The sequence below is a fragment of the Heloderma suspectum genome, chromosome 2 (genome assembly GCF_057233095.1).
Source record: "Heloderma suspectum isolate Gila_16-S chromosome 2, 16-S_ref, whole genome shotgun sequence".
Classification (NCBI taxonomy): domain Eukaryota; kingdom Metazoa; phylum Chordata; class Lepidosauria; order Squamata; family Helodermatidae; genus Heloderma; species Heloderma suspectum.
The window spans coordinates 202,520,315-202,542,299 of NC_139459.1; the positions used below are offsets into that span (position 1 = coordinate 202,520,315).

Here is a 21,985-nt window from a genome sequence, read left to right on the forward strand (position 1 = left end):
CCAGGAGATCCGGGTTCTAGTCTCCACTCGGCTATGGAAGCTCACTGGGTGACTTTGGGCCAGTCACAGACTCTCAGCCCAACCCACCTCACAGGGTTGTTGTTGTGAGGATAAAATGGAGAGGAGGAGGATAATGTACACCGCCTTGGCTTCCTTACCGAGGAAAAAAGGCGGGATATAAACATAATAAATAAATAAATCCTGGTATGCTAAGGAACGACACCATACAATGGAAACAGGGTTCCTGTCAGGTCTAAGCAGGGTTATCTACCCAGACATCATGGAGAGAAAGTTATACACATCCCCAGCCAACTTCCCATGACTTCTGGCAAAAAGCTGTCTACTCTTCCCTGATTCAAGTGCTATGTAATTGCCATGGTACAGGTTAAATCCAATGTCAGGCATGTGGGTTGCCCAGCCCTCCTGAGCAAATTCTGAAAGTGTGCAAGGGGGCAGGATTGCCCCCCTCCTGGTTCCGCTGACAAAGCCGCTTCTGTCAGCGGAACAACACCATTGTAATCAACCCTCTGTGCTCAAAGGTTCAATTATGGTCCAGTTTCTAGATTATACAGTATAGCATCTATATTGCTATATTGTATCAGAGCTAACTTAAGCATCCTGGCAGGTCACGAGCCACCAAAAACATTTTGTTCCACTAGCATTCTAAAGGGGGGGCAGAATTCGTAATAGGAGAGGAAGGATGAGATAAAAGGGCTTATTAAATATTAATGGCAGCTTGCCACATTAGATTTTAGAATCACAGATTTCAGCCAGTTAAATCTTCTCCTTCTTGCCAATATAACTTTAGAACACTTAGATTCATGTCCGTTTGAGTGATTAGGATGCCTTCAGCTGGGCTCTTATTTTTCCTAAATATTCTTCTGACGAGAGAATGACATATATCTGACCATTCTAAAGCAATAATGGCATGTTCCACAAGACGATACAGCTTAAAAAAGAAAAGATCAGAAGGAATTCTCGAAGCGATTACCCTACTAAATACTTCAAAACTGAATATCCAAACTTTTTAAAGTCCCTTCACAGACAACCTTTTACATTTTGATTGTTGGGCTAGTACTAGTATGGATTTCACATGGACTACTAGTTCATACAACATTTGCTGAAGGTCAAACACTACTTTATATTGCACCTTTAGGAAATATTGTTTAACGGCAATGAAAGTAGAAAAGTACTAACAAATACTTTAAGCCAGGGGTAGGCAGAAAGTAGATCTCCAGATGTTTGGGGCTTCAACTCCCAGCATTCCTGACCACTGCCCATGCTGGCAGGGGCTTCTGGGAGTTGAAGTCCCAAACATCTGGAGATCTACTTTTTACCTATCCCTACTATAAGCCCCACGACTACTCAATGCAGCAACCTACATATGGCAGGATATAAAAATGTGGGTTGTTAAAAATGGTTTTAAAATGTAAAATGACTCTAGGAGGAGTTCGGATTGCAATGTAGACATGTTCTGTTTAACATTTAACAGAATACCCGGTGTTCCTTCTGGAATATGCAACTCCAATTAATCTTTAATAAGCTGATTTTTTGAGCCCACTACAAGAAGTCTTAATAAAATGAGAGAACGGGTTCCTACCTGGCTTGTTTCCACACACAGCAATTGGCTTTTTTCCTTCAGATTTCAATCTGGAAGCCAGAAGGAATCTCCTAAACCATTCCTCCTTCTCCCTACCAGTCCTTCCAAAGAGATAAAGTACTTGGTCCTTCTGAGTAATGAACTTTGTTCCATCCTGAGATTGTTTCCTGGATTCTTCACTGCTTAGGTCTACTTTTTCGGCAGGTGGCTTCTCTTCTGGACTCTCTTTATCAGCCTGGGCTTTAGCCATGAAGTCATCTTGTCTCCCAAGCTCAATGCAAATAGGATACTTTTTATTCCAGATTCGTTTTCGAGCCAAACTTTTGGGGACCAGATGAATCTGGAAAAGAAGGTGTAAGTCAGTTTCATGTCTGACCCCACTTGGAAGGGAATACAGAATAGTATGCATTAACCAAATATATAATCAGTTGCAAAGACTGCCACCCATAATAATTTGGAACAGGAGCTGGTCTTTCTGCACTCTCTCAGAGAAAGCTCAGGCCTCTTCCAAGAGTTTTCTAACAGCTTGGAAAAACCATCAGCCCCCCAGCATCCCCTGCTGCTGCTACTTTTCCTCCCCTGCAACACGATCTGTTTGGGAAACCAGCAGTAGGGAACACTGAGAGCAGCTAGTGCTTAAGAGGAGCCAGTTATAAGCAGAAGCAAATTTCAGGGGACAGGAGCTGGCTCATCTTGTAATGGTGTAGTTTTTCCAAGCTGGGGAAGTCAACTCACCACCCCCTCCAATTCCAACATATGACGCTATCTCTAATTGCAAAGTCCTATTATAATGACAAACACCCTCTGCTCATTATTTACTTGTACGATGCCACTGGATGTTTTCAAAATAACCTTAAGTATCCAGGGCTAGCTGAGATGGGTCCCTGTGCACTTTAACACGAGCAGGCTAATATATTGTCTAATACATTACTCTTCCTTCAAAACAAAACAATTACAGTCCATAAATTAAATCTCACTCGGGGAAAGAAGTCTGATACCACATATAGGAGACCAGACTCCTGTACCCTGTTAGTTAACGCTGAATAACTACCACCTGTGGCTTCATACTCACTCATTAAATCATGCAACCCTACTGGTCTGAAGTGTCCTATAGTTTTAGTCTTGATTTTTAAACCATTTTTCCTGCTTATATACATGGTTTAGCATTCAAGACCAAACACTGGAACAGTAGTACAGAGAGAGAAACAGTTAGTACCAAAATGTGCGGCAGGGCAAGAATGAGAATACATTTTAGCCATTTGTACGTGGGGAGAAAGGTGCTTTGTTAAAAACCCAGTCAGGGAAGAACTAGATATTAGGGGAGGGATACCAGTGGAAACAGCATCCTCATGTGTCTTGCTCCCCCCTAATACACCGGGATACTGAACATATGACTTCCCTGCCTCCACTCCATACAACTGGCTGCCACATTTGGTGGGCGGAGTAACTCTCAGCATAATTATATCACACTCAGAGAATCCATAAATATGATGGGGCAAATGGATGGGGCAAGCAAAACACAGGGATTATATATTGGCAACAGTCCGTGTCATTCATAATGGCTAGTTCTGTCACTTTCATATCAAAACACTGCAACAGATTAAACAATTTAAAAATAAACACTCCATCACTATATGGGATTTACCAATAAATATTAATTGGAGCTTACCTTGCTGTCCGTAAGATCATAAATTTTCTGGCTAATGTAGATGACTTCAGGCTTGGCTTCATTGTAAATAGCCCTTCTGGAAATATTTTTGTTGGGTTTTGAAAGTCTCAGGGTACTTCCTTCAAGTCTCACAAAGACAGAGTGAGTCAATGTAGCATGGTATGTTTCCGGATCATAGTTATGGATCTCATTCATCCACCCCTAGAGAACACACACATTATTAAAAGGCGATACTTCATTCGCAATGGTTCCCAAGAACAGTTAGAAATATCAACCACTATAAGCCTAAGTGAATCACCAACAGAATAAGTTCAAGCTATCTTCTACCCCTAGAAGAAGATATTGCATGGTGCGGACCTCACAAGTTTCAGGAGTAACTGGTCCCTGTACATCAACCATATCTCTTCTCTAACATTTGAAGGAGAGATATGTTTAGGCATGCAGAGCTGGAGAATAACCAAGTCTAGGCAGGCACTAGAACCCAGACGGAACTAAGTGATACAGGGCTTTCTAAGCGAACTATTAACGATGGGGCCGGAGGAAAAAAATAAAGGACTGAGGCAATTAGCCTGATCAGACTTAAATGGAATGAAGGATGTAAAAGGTAGGTAAGAGCGATATAAAATGTCTCACTGAGACTCGTCCCTGCTAGCCCTGCACACAAGTCAGTGTGAGCCAGTGTGGTGTAGCAGCTAGAGTGTTGGAACGGTAGTTGAGAAATCCGCATTCTAGTCCCCACTTGGCCATGGAAGCTCACTGGGTGACTTTGGGCCAGTCACAGATCCTCAGCCCAACCTTCCTCACAGGCTTGTTATTGTGAAGATAAAATGGAGGGGAGGAGAGTTATGTACGCTGCCTTGGGCTCCTTAAGGAAAAAAGGCAGGATATAAATGTAATGAATAAATTAATAAATAATAAGTCAGTGTGTGGCCAAGAAGCAAACTAGAGGGAAAAGTCTCCACGAATTCCTGACAACCAACACACCCAGGAGCCTTACCCCAGGCACTTTCATCCCCTCATCTCCTTTTCAAACTTCACAGAAAGCATGTGATCAACATCACAACACGGGCCTTGTCATTCTGACATGTTCTGAAGCCCTTCCGTAGCTGCTACTGTATGATGTAAAGCTCAGCAGGGGTCTCTGCTGTGTGTGCTTTCTCCAAAATGGTGTTCTCCAAATATGTTGGACTAGAACTCCCAGCATTCCACAGCCGGCTGGAACATAGCTGGACTATGTGTTGTAGTCCAACACATCTGGAGGATGCCAAGTTGAAGAAGGTCGGCCTATATAATCTTCTAAGTACTGAGGACTGCTCCATGCAAGCACTGGGATGATTCCCCATTACCCAACACTTGGCACATTTCCATGCCTACAGAAGAGAACAAACCAGCCTTTGTATGCATGAAGCTCTTGTGTACACTGCAGGCCTTAGATCACGTCACATGAGGGCATCATCAGGCCATTACAAGCTATCACAGGTGCAACATTAAGACAAAATGCACTTATTGGCAGGAACAGAAACAATCCCATAACATCACGCCACTCTATAGTAGGAAATGAAACTAGCACTGAAAAGTAACGATTTTCTGCAAGAGGTTACATTTGAGGCAGTCACGCACAAACATGATTCAGACCAGCCTCCAGTTGCTCTTTTTCAGTATTCCTGCCTTTCTTTCCATTTAGAAGAACCGCATGCTGTTCTACTGATGTATTACACCCGCTGGCTCCGGTTTTATGGTTAAAGTAACCGGATTAAGCTCTGTCAGTCTAACCCTATCAGAATTCCATCCCACTCATTTATTTATTTCACTAGCAGAAAAATAGCACCTTCGTTACTTTTGGCACGTTCAATACACATGCGTTGCATTTACACCATTTGGGGGTGGGGGGAAATCAGAACCTTTAGCTAAAAATCTCTCAGGTCTCTTCAATCCAAGTCCAGTGCTTCAGCCATCATATAACATCCTTCCCATCCAGCTACAAATGAACAATATCCATAAACAGCAGTTTTCCCTACATTATTCATGACTGTTTTCAACTCTGCTAGCCTGCATCAACAAGCAGTGCCTGGGCTGTTTAAAAGAAAGTGGTAAGTTCCTCTCCCCACCCCACTGAAATAAACGTGTCTCTCTTCTCTTTGCCAAGCTATGCATGCCCAACTGTTTAAGGAATGGTTGAAAACACTGGGCATGTTTAGCCTGGAGAAGGAAAGATTAAGGAGAGACACGATAGCAGTCTTAATATCCAAAGAGCTATCACACTGAAGATGAAGCAGGCTTGTTCTCCATTGCCCCAGAAGGCAAGGACTAAAACCAATGAATGGAAATTGCAGGGAAGCAGATTTTGGCTGAACATGAAGAAAATGTCCTTATGGTAAGAGCTGCTTGACTGTGTAACAGACTGCCTTGGGATGTGGTGGGCTACACAGTGCTGGAGGTATTTAAGCAAAGTCTGGATGGCTGTCTGAGATGCTGTAGTTGCATCCAGCTTTGCAGACCTTGTACTGAGCACAGGGTTGGACTAGAACAGGGGTCCCCACTCTTTTAAGGTCAGTGGGCACATTTGCAATTTTGAGAAAGTGTCGTGAGCACTCTCGTAAAATGGCTGCCACAGGGTAGGGGCTTGCCCATTCAGAAAATGGCTGCCATGGTGCGCATGGATGTTCACAAAACACTCATTTCCCAGAAAACAAACTGGAATGACTAAAAGAAAAGTAACCTGCCCAAAAATCTAAGTATAAGTCAGAGGCGGGGTCTGAACTCCAAAACATAAAACCACTCTTTTGCACCCAAATAAAGACAGAGCAGAAGGGCAGAACTTCACCTTGCATCATGCCAACCTCTCCATTAAACATAATTAAAACACCTTAAGAAATAAAACAAATCATGAGGACCCCTTGACTAGATGATCTCCAAGTCCCTTCCAACTCTGTGGTTCACACAACACTTTAACCCACACTCAGTGGTTGAGTGTGGGTTGTTTAGAACTGTGGGTTGTTTGCTGAACCGTGGGTTAGCATGTTGTCTGAATGCAGCCAGGGTGGCTTGTTAACTATGCAGTGTGGCTTATTTTCTCGAACAAACCACCTTGAGAACCCATGGTTTGTTGTTCGGTTGTTCAGGGTAGCTGACAAGCCACACTACATGGTTAACAAGCCACCCTGGCTGCATTCAGACAACACTATAACCCAACCTGCAGAAAACATACTGCATTCAGACAACATGCTAACCCACGGTTCAACAAACAATCCACAGTTCAAAACAACCCACAGTCAACTACTGAGTGTGGGTTAGCATGTTGTATGAACAGCCCCTATGATTCCAAGATTAATATTATACAATTATTTCTGAAAACATTTAAGAAAAACCTTTGAACTATACAAAATACAGTAAAATGAAATAAAAAAAGCAGAAGTAAACCAATCTCTGACTCAATCGAGTACGGAGGGTACTGCTATATAGATTCACAGTAGAGCAAAAGAGAAAGGAGGGGTAAATTGCAAGTTAACATTTTCATAATTTTAAAATATAATAGTTTAGTGTTTTTAATGTTTAATGTTGTATTATTTTGATACTTTTATTGTTGTATTTGTTGTTGTTGTTATTGTTTGGTTTTATGATTGCAAACTGCCCCGGGGACATTTGCCAGTTGGGCAGTATACAAATCTAATAAATAAATTTGGTATCATTTTATATATCAGCATCATTTATTATATTTAGCATCTTGACCCAATCTCTATATTCAGAGGTTTATGGCAAAGTCTTCCTGGGTTCACATGTCTGAATGCTTCCCCGTGCTCTGAATGTGAACCACTCTCTCCACTAGGCTAGCTTCCACTGCCAGGGACATTTTGATCTGGGAGAGCATTCAAGGATGTAGCCCTGTCCAGATTCTAATCTAGACCAATACACTCCGGGCAAACCATGTGAAATGGGGGTCTAATAATTCAGGGCTGACCTTGCTAGCCAAGCCCAAAGCAGTGGCCATCAAGACTCCTGCCCTTACTACTAAGGAAGCCCCACTCCAACCTTTCCTAATGGAAAGGGAGGTGGAAATCATGTTTGCTTAGGTACTGCTGGGCAGAGGCACTCGGCAGCAGCCAAGGAACCTCCCTCCTCCCCCACCAACCTTTCTGTTCAATACTGATGCATCTGCAATGCTTAACTGTGGTCAAGGAGGCTTAAGTGGGGTTAGGTATTGTGCTCAAATAGCCAAACAAGCTCAAACAGACTTCATAAAAGGAAAGCACATTGTCTTTCAGCAAGAAAAATGCTAGTATCCAAATCAGATAAATATGCATTATGTCAGATAACCACAAGCACCTGCTTTAGACCCTGATGAGTTTGTCTTGCACACACCTCAAAGGTAGTTGGACAGTAATCTGTTTGATACTATCACTGGAAGAGCCAATATTAGACCCCAATATTGTGACTTCCTCTGCCCTCCCATAGGCAAATAGCTGGGAAGTATCACTTCCCTACCTCATTACAAGGGACTAAGACGGGCAGCACAACTTTTTTGGCCGTATGCGTTGCTGGCTCAGGAGCTACGCACACACACAAGTGATCATGATTCATACTGTTCTTTCCTTGCTGCATCCCTAGAGCACAGACGTAAAATTTCTCTCAGTATCATATACTCATTGGAGGAAATCAGGGGGAAACCACTACAAAACTGCATGTGAAGGCACTCTAGAAATACAGTAGCCAGTAACCCTAATCATACATTGGGCTAAAGCAAGAAGTTTCCTAAGAGCACAACACCCTACGTCTATCTCAATTATGTATATAAAAAGGTGGCACAGTGAGGCAAGGGCCCACCACAGCTGAAACCTCCCCACTAGGGATGTGAAGGCCTAGGGGAAAAACTAGGAAATAAAACAGAAAAAATGTTCTACCCCCCACAATTTCCTAGAAGTCCCTGGAAACCCTCTGGAAAAATGTTTTTTTTCTGGTCCCCCCTTTTTTTCTTGTTTTTTTCCAGGCATTCACATCTCTACTCCCCATTTTGTTAATGGCCCAGTGTTATAAAGGGAAGCACAGGGCCAGGCGGGTTGCGGCTAGCACACTATCTTCCTTATCCCCAAAGCCCCTGGGTCCCACCCCTGAAGTGCACTTTGGGAGCAGGGCCCAAAGGCATTGCAGAAAGGGAAAATGAGGGTGCCTCGTCTGATGCTTCTCTTTAGAGGGACCGGCTGAGAGAATATTGAACAGCTGGAACCGCACTGATTCCGCATCAGCCATTCCCCACTGGCCTCCAGATAAGCTGTGGGGGCCCATTAGGGAGGCCCACTAGAGGGCACCTTGCCAAGGGGCCCAGCAACCCTGGCACTGGCACTGCTAGGCCGTTTGCCCAATTACTGACAGCAAGTTTCAAGAGTAGAACTAGGGTCTGCCAATACCCAAGTCACATTCCTTCCAGAACTAAGCTTCTTCTTTGGCTACAAGTCACTGAAAGATCCTTACAGTAAAACAATTAGTCTGTCACTTAAAAACTTCCTCTGTGTCTCTTTTATTTATTTTATTTATTTATTGCATTTATACCCCGCCTTTTTTCCTCTTGCAAGGAACCCAAGGCGGCTTACATTATCCTCCTCCTCTCCATTTTATCCTCACAACAACAACCCTGTGAGGTGGGTTGGGCTGAGAGTCTGTGACTGGCCCAAAGTCATCCAGTGAGCTTCCATGGCCAAGTGGGGACTAGAGCCCGGATCTCCCAGCTCCCAGTCCAACACTCTTGCCACTCTTGCCACTACACCACACTGGCTCTCTCACACTTTCAGGATGCTGGACTAGATGGACTCTGGTCTGATCCAACAGGGCTTTTCTGTTCTTATGCAAGTCATGGCGTTTGTGTAACACAAACATTTTAAAGAAACGTTACGTAAACATTGCAACATTGCTCAAGTAATTTTGAAAGATAAAACACATATTACAATCCTTCCACTTTTTTATGCATGTTTACAATTTTTAAATTTGCTATGCTTCACATAGTGCTGTGCTGGCTCTCCGCTTATGCAACTAAGACCAAAACACTGCTTCATGTTTAATGTTAGGTTCTAGTCCCAGAACCCAAAATCTGGAACATAAATTAGTAATACAATTCAAATTTCACTTCGTGTGAGAAGTGAAATTCAGAGATAAAAAGCCTAAACCTCTGGGAGGTATTTGTGGTACATGCAGAGTACTACTACATGTTTTGTGTGGTTGGGATAAATTGGGCTACATGGCTAATTGATGTACACACCTGACTCTCAAAAGTCTGTTTTAAATTAAACACCCCCATTCCTGAACATAATACATGGGGTGAAGGAGAGCTCCATATATTATAAATCCTACACTGGCTTTGCACCAGTGTTCCTGCAGCAGACATGTACATGTGTACATTAGACATCCATCTAAATATCTGAGTATGTGAGTTAGGGAAGGGAACAAATTTCATGTCTAAGGTGAAATGCTTGAAACATAGGAAACTACCTTAGACCGAGTCAGAGCATTGGTCTATCTAGCATTTGTCATATTTCTGCAGTTCAGATTAAATCAAAGACATAATGAAGGCATGTACAAGAGGAGCCCTGTGGCACTTTAAACACTACTGGTTTTGTGACAAACGATTCCATGTGACTAGGGTCCACTTCATCACATACTCTAGTCCAGCCTTCCCCAAGCTGATGCCCTCCAGATGTTCTGGACTTCCACTAGCCCTAACCAGCATGGCCAACAGTCAGTAATGCTGGGAGTTGTAGTCCCAAACATCTGGAGGGTACCAAGTTGGGGGATGCTGTTCTACTGCATGTATGTTTATGCCACAATAAATCTTGTTAGACTTTAAGGTACCACAGGACCCATTTTTATGTTTTCTGTAACAGATTAGCAAGCTCTCTTCCTGGAATTAAAAGCATTGTAACATTATTTTAAAACAGTCACTGAATACCCACTGAATGTGTGTGTTTCACAAATTTTATTAGTTTGTATACTGTTAAAAACTAACTTTGCTATTATTACTCTTGTAAAAACTGTTTTGCTTTGTTTGTTTATGATAGACAGTAACAAAAATCACTTGTGTTTTTACTTTGATACAGCCTATAGATATACTGAGTTAATCTCAAAAGACCACTGCATTTCACTCTGGCCTAGAAAAGCACAGATTTGAAACTGTGGTTTAATTGGTTATATTGATCTATAATAATATTATGGTGTCTCATGTTTCTCTATCACTGCACTTAAGACAACACTGTATAGCACCTAGCAGTAAGTATACTGTTCTAGTGTGTGTGGCTTACTCCCCATGGATACTTGAACACATGAATCGTACTGAGCAACACATAAACCGCCAATAAATCTGCTCAAGGAGACACCAAGTATAAATCTATTATGCAAATCCAAACAGGATAATAAGTGACACAGATGTGACAAAGGATGTCTAGCATTAAGTGCATCTAAGCTGCAACTCAGGGCCAAACAAGATATCATAGAGGCAGCTACATGTATTTGTAATGCCTGTCCTGTTCACATAAGAGCAGAGGGTGGGGATAAATTTTAACAACAAAAGGCACACATAGGAGAGCAGAATCAAATCCTCTCCCTCAGTTGCTTTGGGCACTTTTCTCCCAGCTTGTTTCCTATAGCAGAAATGAGCTGGCCTGGGATAAAAGCACCAGGGTTGACAAGAGTGCAGGGCAGTAAGTTTGGGAAAGAGTTCAGTTCGCTTCACCCGCATGCCCCTTTTCATGTTAAAATTAAGCCCCACCCACTCCATTCTATAAATGGCCAGGTCAGGAATGTGTTAGCCCTCTTGAGCACCATTTTTGACAGAAAGGCGGGATAGAAATATCTCATTTGGCCCTCAAATGATCATTTTAACAGCAGCCCTGCTTGACCAAACCAAACCAAACATGTATCAAGTCCAGAATCCTGTTTCCTGAAGTGGCCAAACAGATGTCTCTGGGCAGCCTAGAAGCAGGATGTGAGGGTAATAGCTCTTTCACACTGTTCCCCAGCCACTGGTGTTCAGAGGCATACTGCTTTTCGTCCTAGAAGTAGTATAGTAGCCATTGATAGCCTTATCCTTCATGAATTTGTCTAATCCCCTTTTAAAGCTATCTTGTGGTAGTGAGTTAGATCTTGTGAATTTTTATTCCTCTGCTTTGTGTGTTGGTTTTACTTAATGCTGCAGAGTTGCGTTTTCCTGCTCCTTTTTAAAGTGGTATATTTTTTAACTTTGTAGTTGTATTGTATATGCTGAATTTTGTTCTATTTTTATTGTAACTGTGATTATTTTAACTTGTTTTAACAGAGAACTTCTGTAACAGGATGCCCTATTAACAGCATAAATAAAAAATACCAAGTCCCCCCTGCTTACTTGCACACCCAAGGGCAGCACACCTAAGGACTAGCTTCGGGGCACAGGGCAGGCCATGTGGCATACACAGCAGCATCCTTCCACATCTTGTTGCCACTCCCTGCCCTCTAGCATCCTGAAGCGGCACTAGGGCTGAGAGCCAGTGTGGTGCAGTGGCGAGAGTGTTGGACTGGGAGCCGGAAGAACCAGGTTCTAGTCCCCACTCGGCCATGGAAGCTCACTGGGTGACTTTGGGCCAGTCACAGACTCTCAGCCCAACCCACCTCACAGGGCTGTTGTTGTGAGGATAAAATGGAGGAGGAGGAGGATAATGTAAGCCGCCTTGGGTTCCTTGCAAGAGGAAAAAAGGCAGGATAGAAATGCAATCAATCAATCAATCAGTCGGGCTGGTCCTTAGAACAGCAAGATGCTGGGTCAAATATGAACAGCACCCCCTCACCCCCGCCATTACCAACCATAATTTCATTCCCAAAGATTGATAGAAGTTCAGATGCATCAGTAAGACACCACACTGGTTTGGATGCTAAGCTTCATCGAACACTTTTAAAGCAAACACTCTGTGGCCAGAACGTTTTGCCTGGCAACAGCAGCAAATTTAAGCCACAGACTTTATCACATAAACATATGGAAAACTGAACAATGTATTACATTGTGTGATTGCCACATATGCAATTGTAAAAACCCTCTTAAAAACCAAATCCTAGGCAGCACTACAAAATTCCTCTGACGGGAAAAAAAAAGGATAAGCCTCTTCATAAGTTAAGAACACTAGCATTTCACTCCAGTACACAAAATTAAGCTCATTCCTTTGCTTGCACAATCCTTCAGCATGAAAAGAACAGTAGTTATTAAAGATAAATTTAAACAAGTACTTTTCCCATAAGAAAGTCAACTGTGAACATGTGGGTATAATTACATGAACATGTTGCAACCATCCACAATTTTCCTAGCTCCATACGTTTGCCATTAACCTGTACCTGCCATAGTAGCAGCACATCAGAAAGGATAGGAAGTTATACTTCCTCATTCTACACTGTCCTTCTGCTGTCCCTCTACTGTCTTTCTTCACTGGTCTCTTCCAAATGCAAATACGAATTCTTGATAGCTCCACCTCATCTAACCTGAGCAATTATCTTCCTGTTCCAGAACTAGAAGTAAACATTCCACTGCCAGTGTGGAACCCATACAGCTTCCCAGCACATATATATGCTGCAAACTATGCCATCATGTTACCATTCTATATGCAGTACACCCTATTAATTCCTACATCTGCAGTCTGCGTATGGATTTTGTAACATGCAAAGCGAACATGAGATAGTTTAGAAGCGGAAGCTGAGGTTACTTACAAATCACCAAAAACATATCACCAAAAAAGAGGACAAACCAGGACAGTGGTTTGCATAATACTTGCATATATATGCACTTTTAGAAACAATAATTATAATTTAGATAGAAAGACAGTACATCTCACCATAGTGTGGAAGATAGCAAAGAGGTGACCTGTATGGCTGCCTGTTGAGCCTGCGGCTCACTGTGGATGGGCAACAGTTCTGATGGTTCTTTATCTTTAATCCAGAACTGGACAGGAGAGCCCTTCAAATAGAAGACCCTGGCAGCCCTTCAAATTGAGGTCTGTCTCTGTAAAAGACCCCTGGCCACCCTTAAACCATCCCTTAAAAATGCAACACATGTAAAAGGGTTGCAGCTTTAATACTGGAAATAGTAGCAAAGAGACAGTAACTACATGAGTATCCCAGACAGTCTCTTTTCAAGTTTGTTTGCGTTCCAGCTGGTTGCAAACTGGACCACCCAATTATTCAGCTGAAAAACTCAAGCATTAAGGCAGAAAGTCTTGACCTGCCATTTTGTTTCAACTCAGACACGTAGGATAGGTAGGAGGGGAAGGACAAGACAACAAAAGCCACACAAAAGTTTGCTAAGCAGGAGGGAAAAGACGACAGAAAGTGCAAGAAGACCAAAAAAGGGTGCCAGGGAGTTAGCACTATGTTGAGGGTAGAAGTGCATTTTAGCATCCTGCATCAAGAAGAGAGATGGAGCTCACTGGAGGCAGTGTCCCCTGCAAAAAGCGCTTGAGTTCAAGATGACTTGTGGGAGAGCCAAGGTCAATTGCAAGAAGGAGGTTGATAAACAATCCACAGGAGTGCTGCTGCTGCAGAGCCTTTGCACTAAAAAAGCCACAGGAAGAAATCTGAGTATACAAAAACAGCAATATCAGACGGAAGGAGGGAGGGCTATTTAAAATGCAAGACCATTTTGGAAGTACTCAATACATTTATTCATTTAGATATACAATGTTGATTACACTGTGGAAGATTTCAGTCACAGGTTTGAGAAAGAGATTAGTACAAGATTTTTGCTGGTAAGTCCAAGGAGGGGTGTGTGTGCAAAAATCCTTCACAGAAGGTTCTCACCATGTTAATAACCGAACACAATCTAAAGAGCAATTGTCTCAGAGGTTGGAGGAGGTCACATTTGGCATAAGACTATTAAGTGAACTTCATGATTTGAGTTACAATACTCCCTTATTGGCCATAACTGCTACAGGTCAGATTTTCCAGTTAATCCTCATACACTAGGCGTCCATTTGCTTTAGCATAGTTGGCCTTGTGCTTAACCAACTGCAAAAAAATGTTACACAGCCTTTCAGCTGGCTCAGTTCACTGATTTCTAGAAAGAGTTGGAAAGAGTTGTACACTCCGTTTTATAAATGTATTGGGGAATTTCAGGCTGGTCTCTTGTAGCCCAATGGCAGAAGACCTTGGTCATCATAGAGAGAGAATGTTAAGAGTTCTGCCCCATAAAAATCCATTTGCAGGAGGAGATTCTGTAAATTGTTTTCTCCACACTATGATGCAGATTCCAATGCAAACTTTTAGATATTTGGAAGGAATTTTTACCCATACTGGGACCCAAAGTTTTAGGAGTTTCCCAATACTTGGAAGTGCTTGAAGCTACCCATTCTAAAGCATAACGTCACTGTCTAGATCAGGGGCACTGAACCTTTTTGAAGCTGAATTCAGAGAGCTCTCAGGGACTGCATTCCAGTGATGGGCAGGGCTGAAGGCAAAAGAGGTGTGGCCAAAATACCAGCATACTGTAGCTTAAATCTCCTACTGCCAGTAACTAAGCCTTAGGAGATGCATTTCAGCCTTTTAAAATGGGAAGAAACTGCATGAAAGCTGGGAAATCACTAAATAATGGGTGGTCATGGGAAAGGGGGTGGGGCTCTGGGAAGGGGACATGGCCATACAGGGGACCCTGGAGGGCCACACTGGGACCCCAGGCAGGCCAGATTTGGCCCCCGGGTCTGAGGTTCTCCATGTAGTAAATCCATTTGTACATTACTAGATCAACCCTGCCTCCCAAGCACGTGTGCTCAGATCAAATTGTATTACGCAACTCCATTACAATTTAACTGAGGGCTGATTCCACTTGGTCTGATCTGGGCTGCAACAGAGATGCAGTAAAGCAGTCAACTGACCACCTCATTAATGTTTCAGATAAGTAGCCACTCCAAGATAACATTACAAATTGCACTGGAAAAGAACAATTAACTCAACCCGTTATAGCTTGACTGGTAACCTAAGCAAGTGATGAAGCAACTGTAACTAGTGCTTTATTGTGCATCTATTGCAATAGAAATTGGAATCAATCTACATCTTACCACACTGCTGAGTATGACATTAATTCCACCTCCACCCCTGGTGGCTTGAAGTACGTTTATTATGTGAGGATTGTGTGTACATCTGTGAAAGTTCAAAAAGCAAAGCAGTAACTCACCTTCAATATTTCCGGTTCTCTGATGTCCAGAGGTTCTGTATTCAGCTGCTTGTTCCAATTTTTATGTAACCTGTTATACCTAGCACTTGGTGTAAGAAGCCAAATCAAACAGATAGCAATCATAAATCCAATGGCAACTCCCAAGAAGAGCCCATTGAAGTAACTAGGGAGAGGGAGTATAAGGTAAGCATAGATCGACACGGTGAGAAAGTACAAAGTCTTCATTGGAAGTTGAGGCTGCGGCACATATAATTCAATGTCACCTGCACTGCTGAAAGGTGTAGAACTTTCCTCAGGCATTTCCATCTTCAGTGCACTTTCCAACTGTTTGTCAGGTTTGTCGTCCTCGATCAAACAGAAGTCCTCAGAATACAGTTCACAGAACTCCTCATCTTCTTTGCTTGCCAAGGCAGACAGAGAACATCTTTCCAGTACCAGGGAAGCCTTTGAATTTGAGTCCTTTGTGCTTAACAATGGGGAGCTTCTACTTTCAGCCTCTCTTGCATGTTCTTCAGCTGTTTGGGGTTGTTTAGTACTCTTGTTTACATTGGAGTCACTGCCATAGAAGTCCCCTTCAGAATCACATTCTTCCTCCTTAATGCTGTAGTTGTTATTGCTTTCCAAATGGCCATTCAAGCTGGAGAGATTGGACAATTCTGAAGCACTTGAAGATAAGGCTTTTGGCCTGTGGCTACTGCTCTCATCACCCATTATTTTACTGAGGAGCTGGAAAGGCTCATAAATCACTTCTGAAAGGCGTCTTTTTGTGTCCTCGATTTTGGCCTCCATTTCAGGTACTTTAAAAAAGGAGCGAGTATCTGAAGGAGATGTTAAGGGGGATGAGGGAGCAGTTTTGGAATCACCACCTGTGCTCCGAGGCTGGGTGAACTGTTTGAACAGGTGCAAGTTCAGTTTGGAGTCAGGCGGCTTGTACGACACCGTTTCGGACTCCTGTTTCGAAGTGTCTGTGGACAGAGACTTCACCAGGGTTTTCATTAACTGTCTATGTCTCGTGGGTGGAGTGGGCTCTTTTGGTTCGATGTCTGTTGAAAGGGACTTAACTACACTCATGAAAGGCTTTGAGCTAGTAACAGTGGATGGCGTGCTGGACAAGACGAGCGACTTGGAGGGGGAGGGCAATGGAGAAGTCAACAGGCTAGTTCTCAGTTCTGAAGGCAACGCCACACCTGATGGACTAGGGGCATGACACAAATGTGAGGAAGGGGAGAGAGCTAATGGCACTGCACTGAATACTTGAGACTCCAACGGCTTTACAGTTGGAGTGATTGTGGGAAAGGAGGTGAGCAGAGATGCAGCCATATTAAGAGAGGTAGTGGGACCAGAAGAGTTGTGGTCACCATGATCAAAGCACAGGTCTTCCTTGGCTTCAAGTGCAGTTACAATGCTTTGGTCATCCAAGGCCTCGATAGGAGACTCCTTGAACTCTTCTTCCTCCGCCTCCTCCTCCTCCTCCCCAAGCGCCGAGAAATGAATGGTGATGGTTTCTCGGGAAACAGATCGCTGAACCTGCACTTTTGGTGTTGGCTGCTTTGAAGACATTTCACTGGTTTTCTCTGCATGGCTAATGTTCAAGCTTGTCATTGCAGGTCCCAGAGATGTACCAGGGTCTGTTAACAGAAAGCCAAACATAAAATCAGACTGAGGAAGAAAGAGTTTTGGTTCACAAACCTTTGAATGCCACACATGAAAATAAATGTAGATCTATAAAGGGCTAAATTGGCCTGAAGAAGTACAAACCTGTGACATCACTCAGACTTCAGCTGATGAAAAATACTAGAAAGCCAGAAGATAGTTAGTGGAGACGAAGAGGTCTCATCCCTGGGAGTTCAGACTCTGGCCCCATCCATAGGCCAGAGAACACTAGGAGGCTGCACCCACTGCCTCCCAGGAATAACATCTTGCCACAGGGGAGACCAGCTTGGCCCCATACATTGGCCAGAGAAAGAATCTCAGCAGGGAGTTTGTTTTGCCCTTCCCTGCCAGAAAGAATACCTATAAGAACTTGGAAACTAAGAACTGGTGTCTGAATTTTGCTTGTTTTTCTTCCTCTCAATCCCTTTTCCTTTTGTCTGATGTCTTTTAGATTGTAAGTGTGCAGGCAGAGACTGTCTTATTATTGATCTTTGTAAGCTACTCTGGAAGCCTTCTTTGGCTGAAGAGTGAGGTTAAGATGCTATAAATAAATAAAATAAATAAAAAATAGATAAATACATAAATGCACAAATAAAATAGAATAGAATTACATTAAATTAAAATTAAATAAATGTTTGCTACAAGAGCTGAGGCTTATTTTTTTAGCCCCTTTGGACCTGCCTGAAAGTTTTCTTCCTATTGTTAAACTTGGGGCAGGAAGGAGAAAGAGAGAGAAGACAAGGAAGGAAATGGGCAGATAAGTAGCCATCACATGGAGAGGATATTGAAACATGCAACTACTCATAAGAGCATGTTTGAATACATGTACGGAGGTACTGTTCTGAATTACTGTGAAGAAGCATTTGCAAAGGAGTACGCACAGACGTGCACACGTGAAAGGAGCTGGATGGTTGTAGAGTGATCACTAAAGTTAATTGGCATGCTGATTGTTTAACATACAAAATCTGCACACTGAAAAACTTTAAGAAAGCTATGGTTTGGATCCAAGGAGACAGAAGTTGAAGAACAGATATTGCCATGTGCAACGTATGGATGTTCAAGCCCTTGCACAAGCTCTGTGCAAAATGAGCTCAAAACCAGAACCTACGTGGTGAACTGGATCTTTGGATCACTACCTGTGTGTGCAAATGCAATGGTGGGGCAAAGGGAAGAAGGAGCAGAAAGTAGTCCGAGACTGACGAACTCACTGGTCTGTATTCTACAGATAATAAAGCAGTTGTGCAAAGTTAATGCCACACAAGTAACAATTCTACCATGAACCAAGTTTCCATGTTGTAAACAGTGAGACCTGTATGAGATGATGGATATAGTATTATTATTTGCCTCTCCAACTGATTTGTCAAGTTACAGCCAATCAGGATAATTATTGTAATGATAATGTGCACTCCAGTGATTATAATGGCAAGCAATTATAGTTATTAATGGGGAGGACTGGGATTTCATAAATCATAGATTCTCAGTCCCTCCAACTGAATATTAATCTTTTACAGAATAATACTTTGGAAGAGCTTATATTTGTGCGTGAACACGCACAGTCAAACCACTATGAATCTATCCAAACCTTACATTATTTGTCAGAGCAAACTACAGAGCAGAGGACTGGGTGCTTTGCATTCCAGGGTAATGGATTATGCCAGGATGCTAATTGCCTTTGGTAAAGTGAATATCAAATTAGATTGCAGAGCTCTTCAGTACAAAAGTGTTTTCATGCCAGCCAGACACTGCTAGTACCAGAAATTCTCCTTTCTAGATCAAAACAACCACATAATAGAACAAGGCTACCTTGCTAGAAACTACTGCTGTAGAACGTGTTTTGCTTCAGAGAGAATAGTGCTATAGAGAATGACTAACTTCCCAAGGTCATATTCACATATTGCAGTCAGGTGCATCTATTGATGGGGGGTTGGGGGTTGGTAGAGGGACTCATAAGAACATAAGAGCTCTGCTAGATCAGACCAAAGCCCCATCTAGTCTAGCATACTGTTTCCGTTATGGCCAACCACATGCCTATGGGAAGCCCACAAGCAGGACATAAGGGCAACAGCACCCCCCCACTTATGTCTCCCCAACCTTATCCTCCATGAATTTGTCTAATCCCCTTTTAAAGCCACCCAAGCTGGTGGCCATCGCTACATCTTGTAGTAGTGAATTCCTTAATGTCTTCTTGCATTTCTTTTGTGCTGGTTTGTGTTCCTTTTTGTTCTTGTTTGGGCAAAACTGCTATTTTTTTGCCCAAAGGGAGCGTTCTTTTCTCCAATAGCTTCCTTGACACTGCTCATTAACCATGCTGGTGAACACTTGGACTTGGTGGTACCTTTCCTGACCTGCAGTAGCTGAGTTTCTGTTATTGTAGTTTTGAGCACACACCCCCACCGCCCGCAAGCTTTGGAGAGATTTAACCCTCTTGAATTTGCCTTTCAACTTCCACACCAGCCTTCCCCAATCTGGTGCCCTCCAGCTGTTTTGGACCCTAACTCCCATCAATCCCAGCCAGCAAGCCTGATGGTCGTGCAGATGGGGATGGTGGGAGTTGTAATCCCACCTGGAGGGCACCAGGTTGGGGGACCCTGCCATACACAGGCACATCTGCTTGGCCAAGACTGGAAACAGAATGTTGGAGCCTTGGCTTAATCTAGCAGAGTTCTCTTAGAGGACAGAACAACTGTACTGGAATACGAGAATGCAGTCTCTCTCTGCAATGCATTAAGACTTGAGAGATTTTTTCAGAGTAAAAAGTCAGTAGCAAGTCTGCTCACATTAACACATGGGCAGATGGGAGCTGCAGGAAAAGCCTACTCCGTTGGCTGCCTGCTTGTAGTAAGCCAGTCACACTTATCTGCTCCTGTGCATAGATTTTAGGTTTATGCTTGCAAATACTTCAAAGACCATGTCTGTGGTGTCCCACCAACAGCCAAGTCCTGTACATGGCAGCAGAGGCATATAGCAGACAAACCACAGGCTAGGTCATAACACAGGGAGACTCTCCCTGTTATTGCCATGCAGCCAGTGAACACAGGTTTATATTTTCAACATATTTAAGAATTCTGACCTTTTTACAGTAGTTTTAGGAATCTAGGCCACCTGCTAAAATAGCCAGAAAACATGACAAGTGTTGCCTTGGGGAAATGGGGGTCGGGGTGGGGGAGAGGGAGGATAGCAAAGCAGAGATTACCTCAATTGTCAAGACAGCTGGTTTGTCACCTTAGTAACTAAATTATTTTCAGGAGCTGTGAAAGGTGCCATAATCAAACTGTCAAACAGAATTCATCAGAACTTCTTAAACACAGAATTTATCTGAAAAGCATCTTTAGAAAAAGCAAGAGAAGGCACTGTTATCCTGTGGTGGTGGTCCACATGATATTGCCAACCCAATTTTTATTCTAAATGGGGGGAAAAAAACCATGAACCACCCTGTGGTTGCCTGGAATGTAGCATATTTTTGCATTTACGGCCACATTACAAATCTGAATTAACAAATCTGAATTAAGACATCTAAACAGGCACATTGGCATTGTGAGTACTACTATGAAACTAATGGCTATTTTGTAAAACCATCATCAGTACATCATACATACATTTCTCTGCTGAAGCCTGAGGAAGTTTATTATTTGAATTATTGTTTTTACAGATCTACTTTTAAAAGTGGCCTTCAGAAGCCACAGTAAGCACATCATACTACTGCTTTCCCTTCCAGTAAAACAGAGGATGTAATTACAGTAAGTTAACATTAACTAAAGCAGGAGGATATCCTGGAACACAGTATGAATACATCCTGGTTATTTAATTATGGGGCATGCGCACACAAGGCCAAGTGCTAGTATGAAAACATATGTAGAAGTCCAAACAGCTCCAATGAGATCAGAATAATTCGCACACACGATTCTTAAAACTGCATTACAAACATACAACAGACCCCTTATATGCTATGCATAAAGAAACTAAACAATGTATGTAAGGGTAGTAGCACTTACATGCAATGGCTAATCTTCCCAAAGCATTTGGCAAAGTATAAACAAAGTCCTTCTTGGATTCATTATCTCTTTTATAAAGGCTGCTGGGAGTAAGCCCCACTGAACTCAAATAGAACTCAATTCTGAGTAGACACCTATAGGACTGTGGTGTTAAATAGAAAATGCTATTACACATTCCCTGGTATCTGTCAATTAGAACTTCAGGTTCAAACTGCCTATTAGCTACCAAGCCATGTTCAAGCTTTTGTTGTTGACATACAAAGCCCTAAATGACTCAAGACCAGGATACCTAACTGACCAGCTTTCCCAATATATATCCAATCAACCCCTGCATCTTCCGAGAAGGCCTTACTGATTTCTCCACAGCCAATGGAATGTCACCAGGTAGTGAGCGGTACATAAGTGGGCTTTCTCAATACTGGTACCCACCCTTTGGAACTCTGCCTGTTTGGTTTGAGAGACAAAAACAATGGCAAGTTTTAAATGCCTCTTGAAAACACTTGTTCACACAGGCTTTCCCTGACCTGTGAGGGGCTCTGTTACTGACCTGTTTTATTGTTACGGTGTTGTAATATTTTTAATTATTATTTTTATCTTGTTTTTATATCATTATATTGTGTTTTAATATGAACTGCTTAGGGATTTTAATATATTAAGTATAAAAGTATTATAAATAAATAAGGAGCCCAATGCTAACAGGTGGCTAGGGGAATTGATGCCTCGGATACAACAGTCAATTTCTCAAATACTGAGCTATGGTTAAGGTTTGTATGTGTCATTTCCCCCCAATAATTTTGTGAGAGCCAGTGTGGTGTACTGGTTAGAGTGTTGGACTGGGACTCAGGAGACCTGGGTTTTAGTCCCTACTAGGCCATAAAGCTCACCAGGTGACTTTTGGCCAGTCACTA

At 42.6% G+C, this 21,985-nt stretch overlaps 1 protein-coding gene across 8 annotated transcripts in view; it reads right to left on the reverse strand.

Annotated features, from left to right (window-relative positions):
• TEX2 (testis expressed 2) overlaps positions 1-21,985 on the reverse strand; it is a 99,904-nt gene that overhangs the window by 30,827 nt on the left and 47,092 nt on the right. For all 8 annotated transcript variants that reach the window (XM_084837400.1, XM_084837392.1, XM_084837397.1 and 5 more), the window contains 3 exons: positions 15,433-17,060; positions 3,270-3,470; positions 1,601-1,940 (listed from right to left, as the gene is read on the reverse strand). In XM_084837400.1, coding sequence (XP_084693526.1) covers positions 1,601-1,940; positions 3,270-3,470; positions 15,433-17,060 — 2,169 coding nt within the window. The remainder of the gene's footprint in view (positions 1-1,600; positions 1,941-3,269; positions 3,471-15,432; positions 17,061-21,985) is intronic.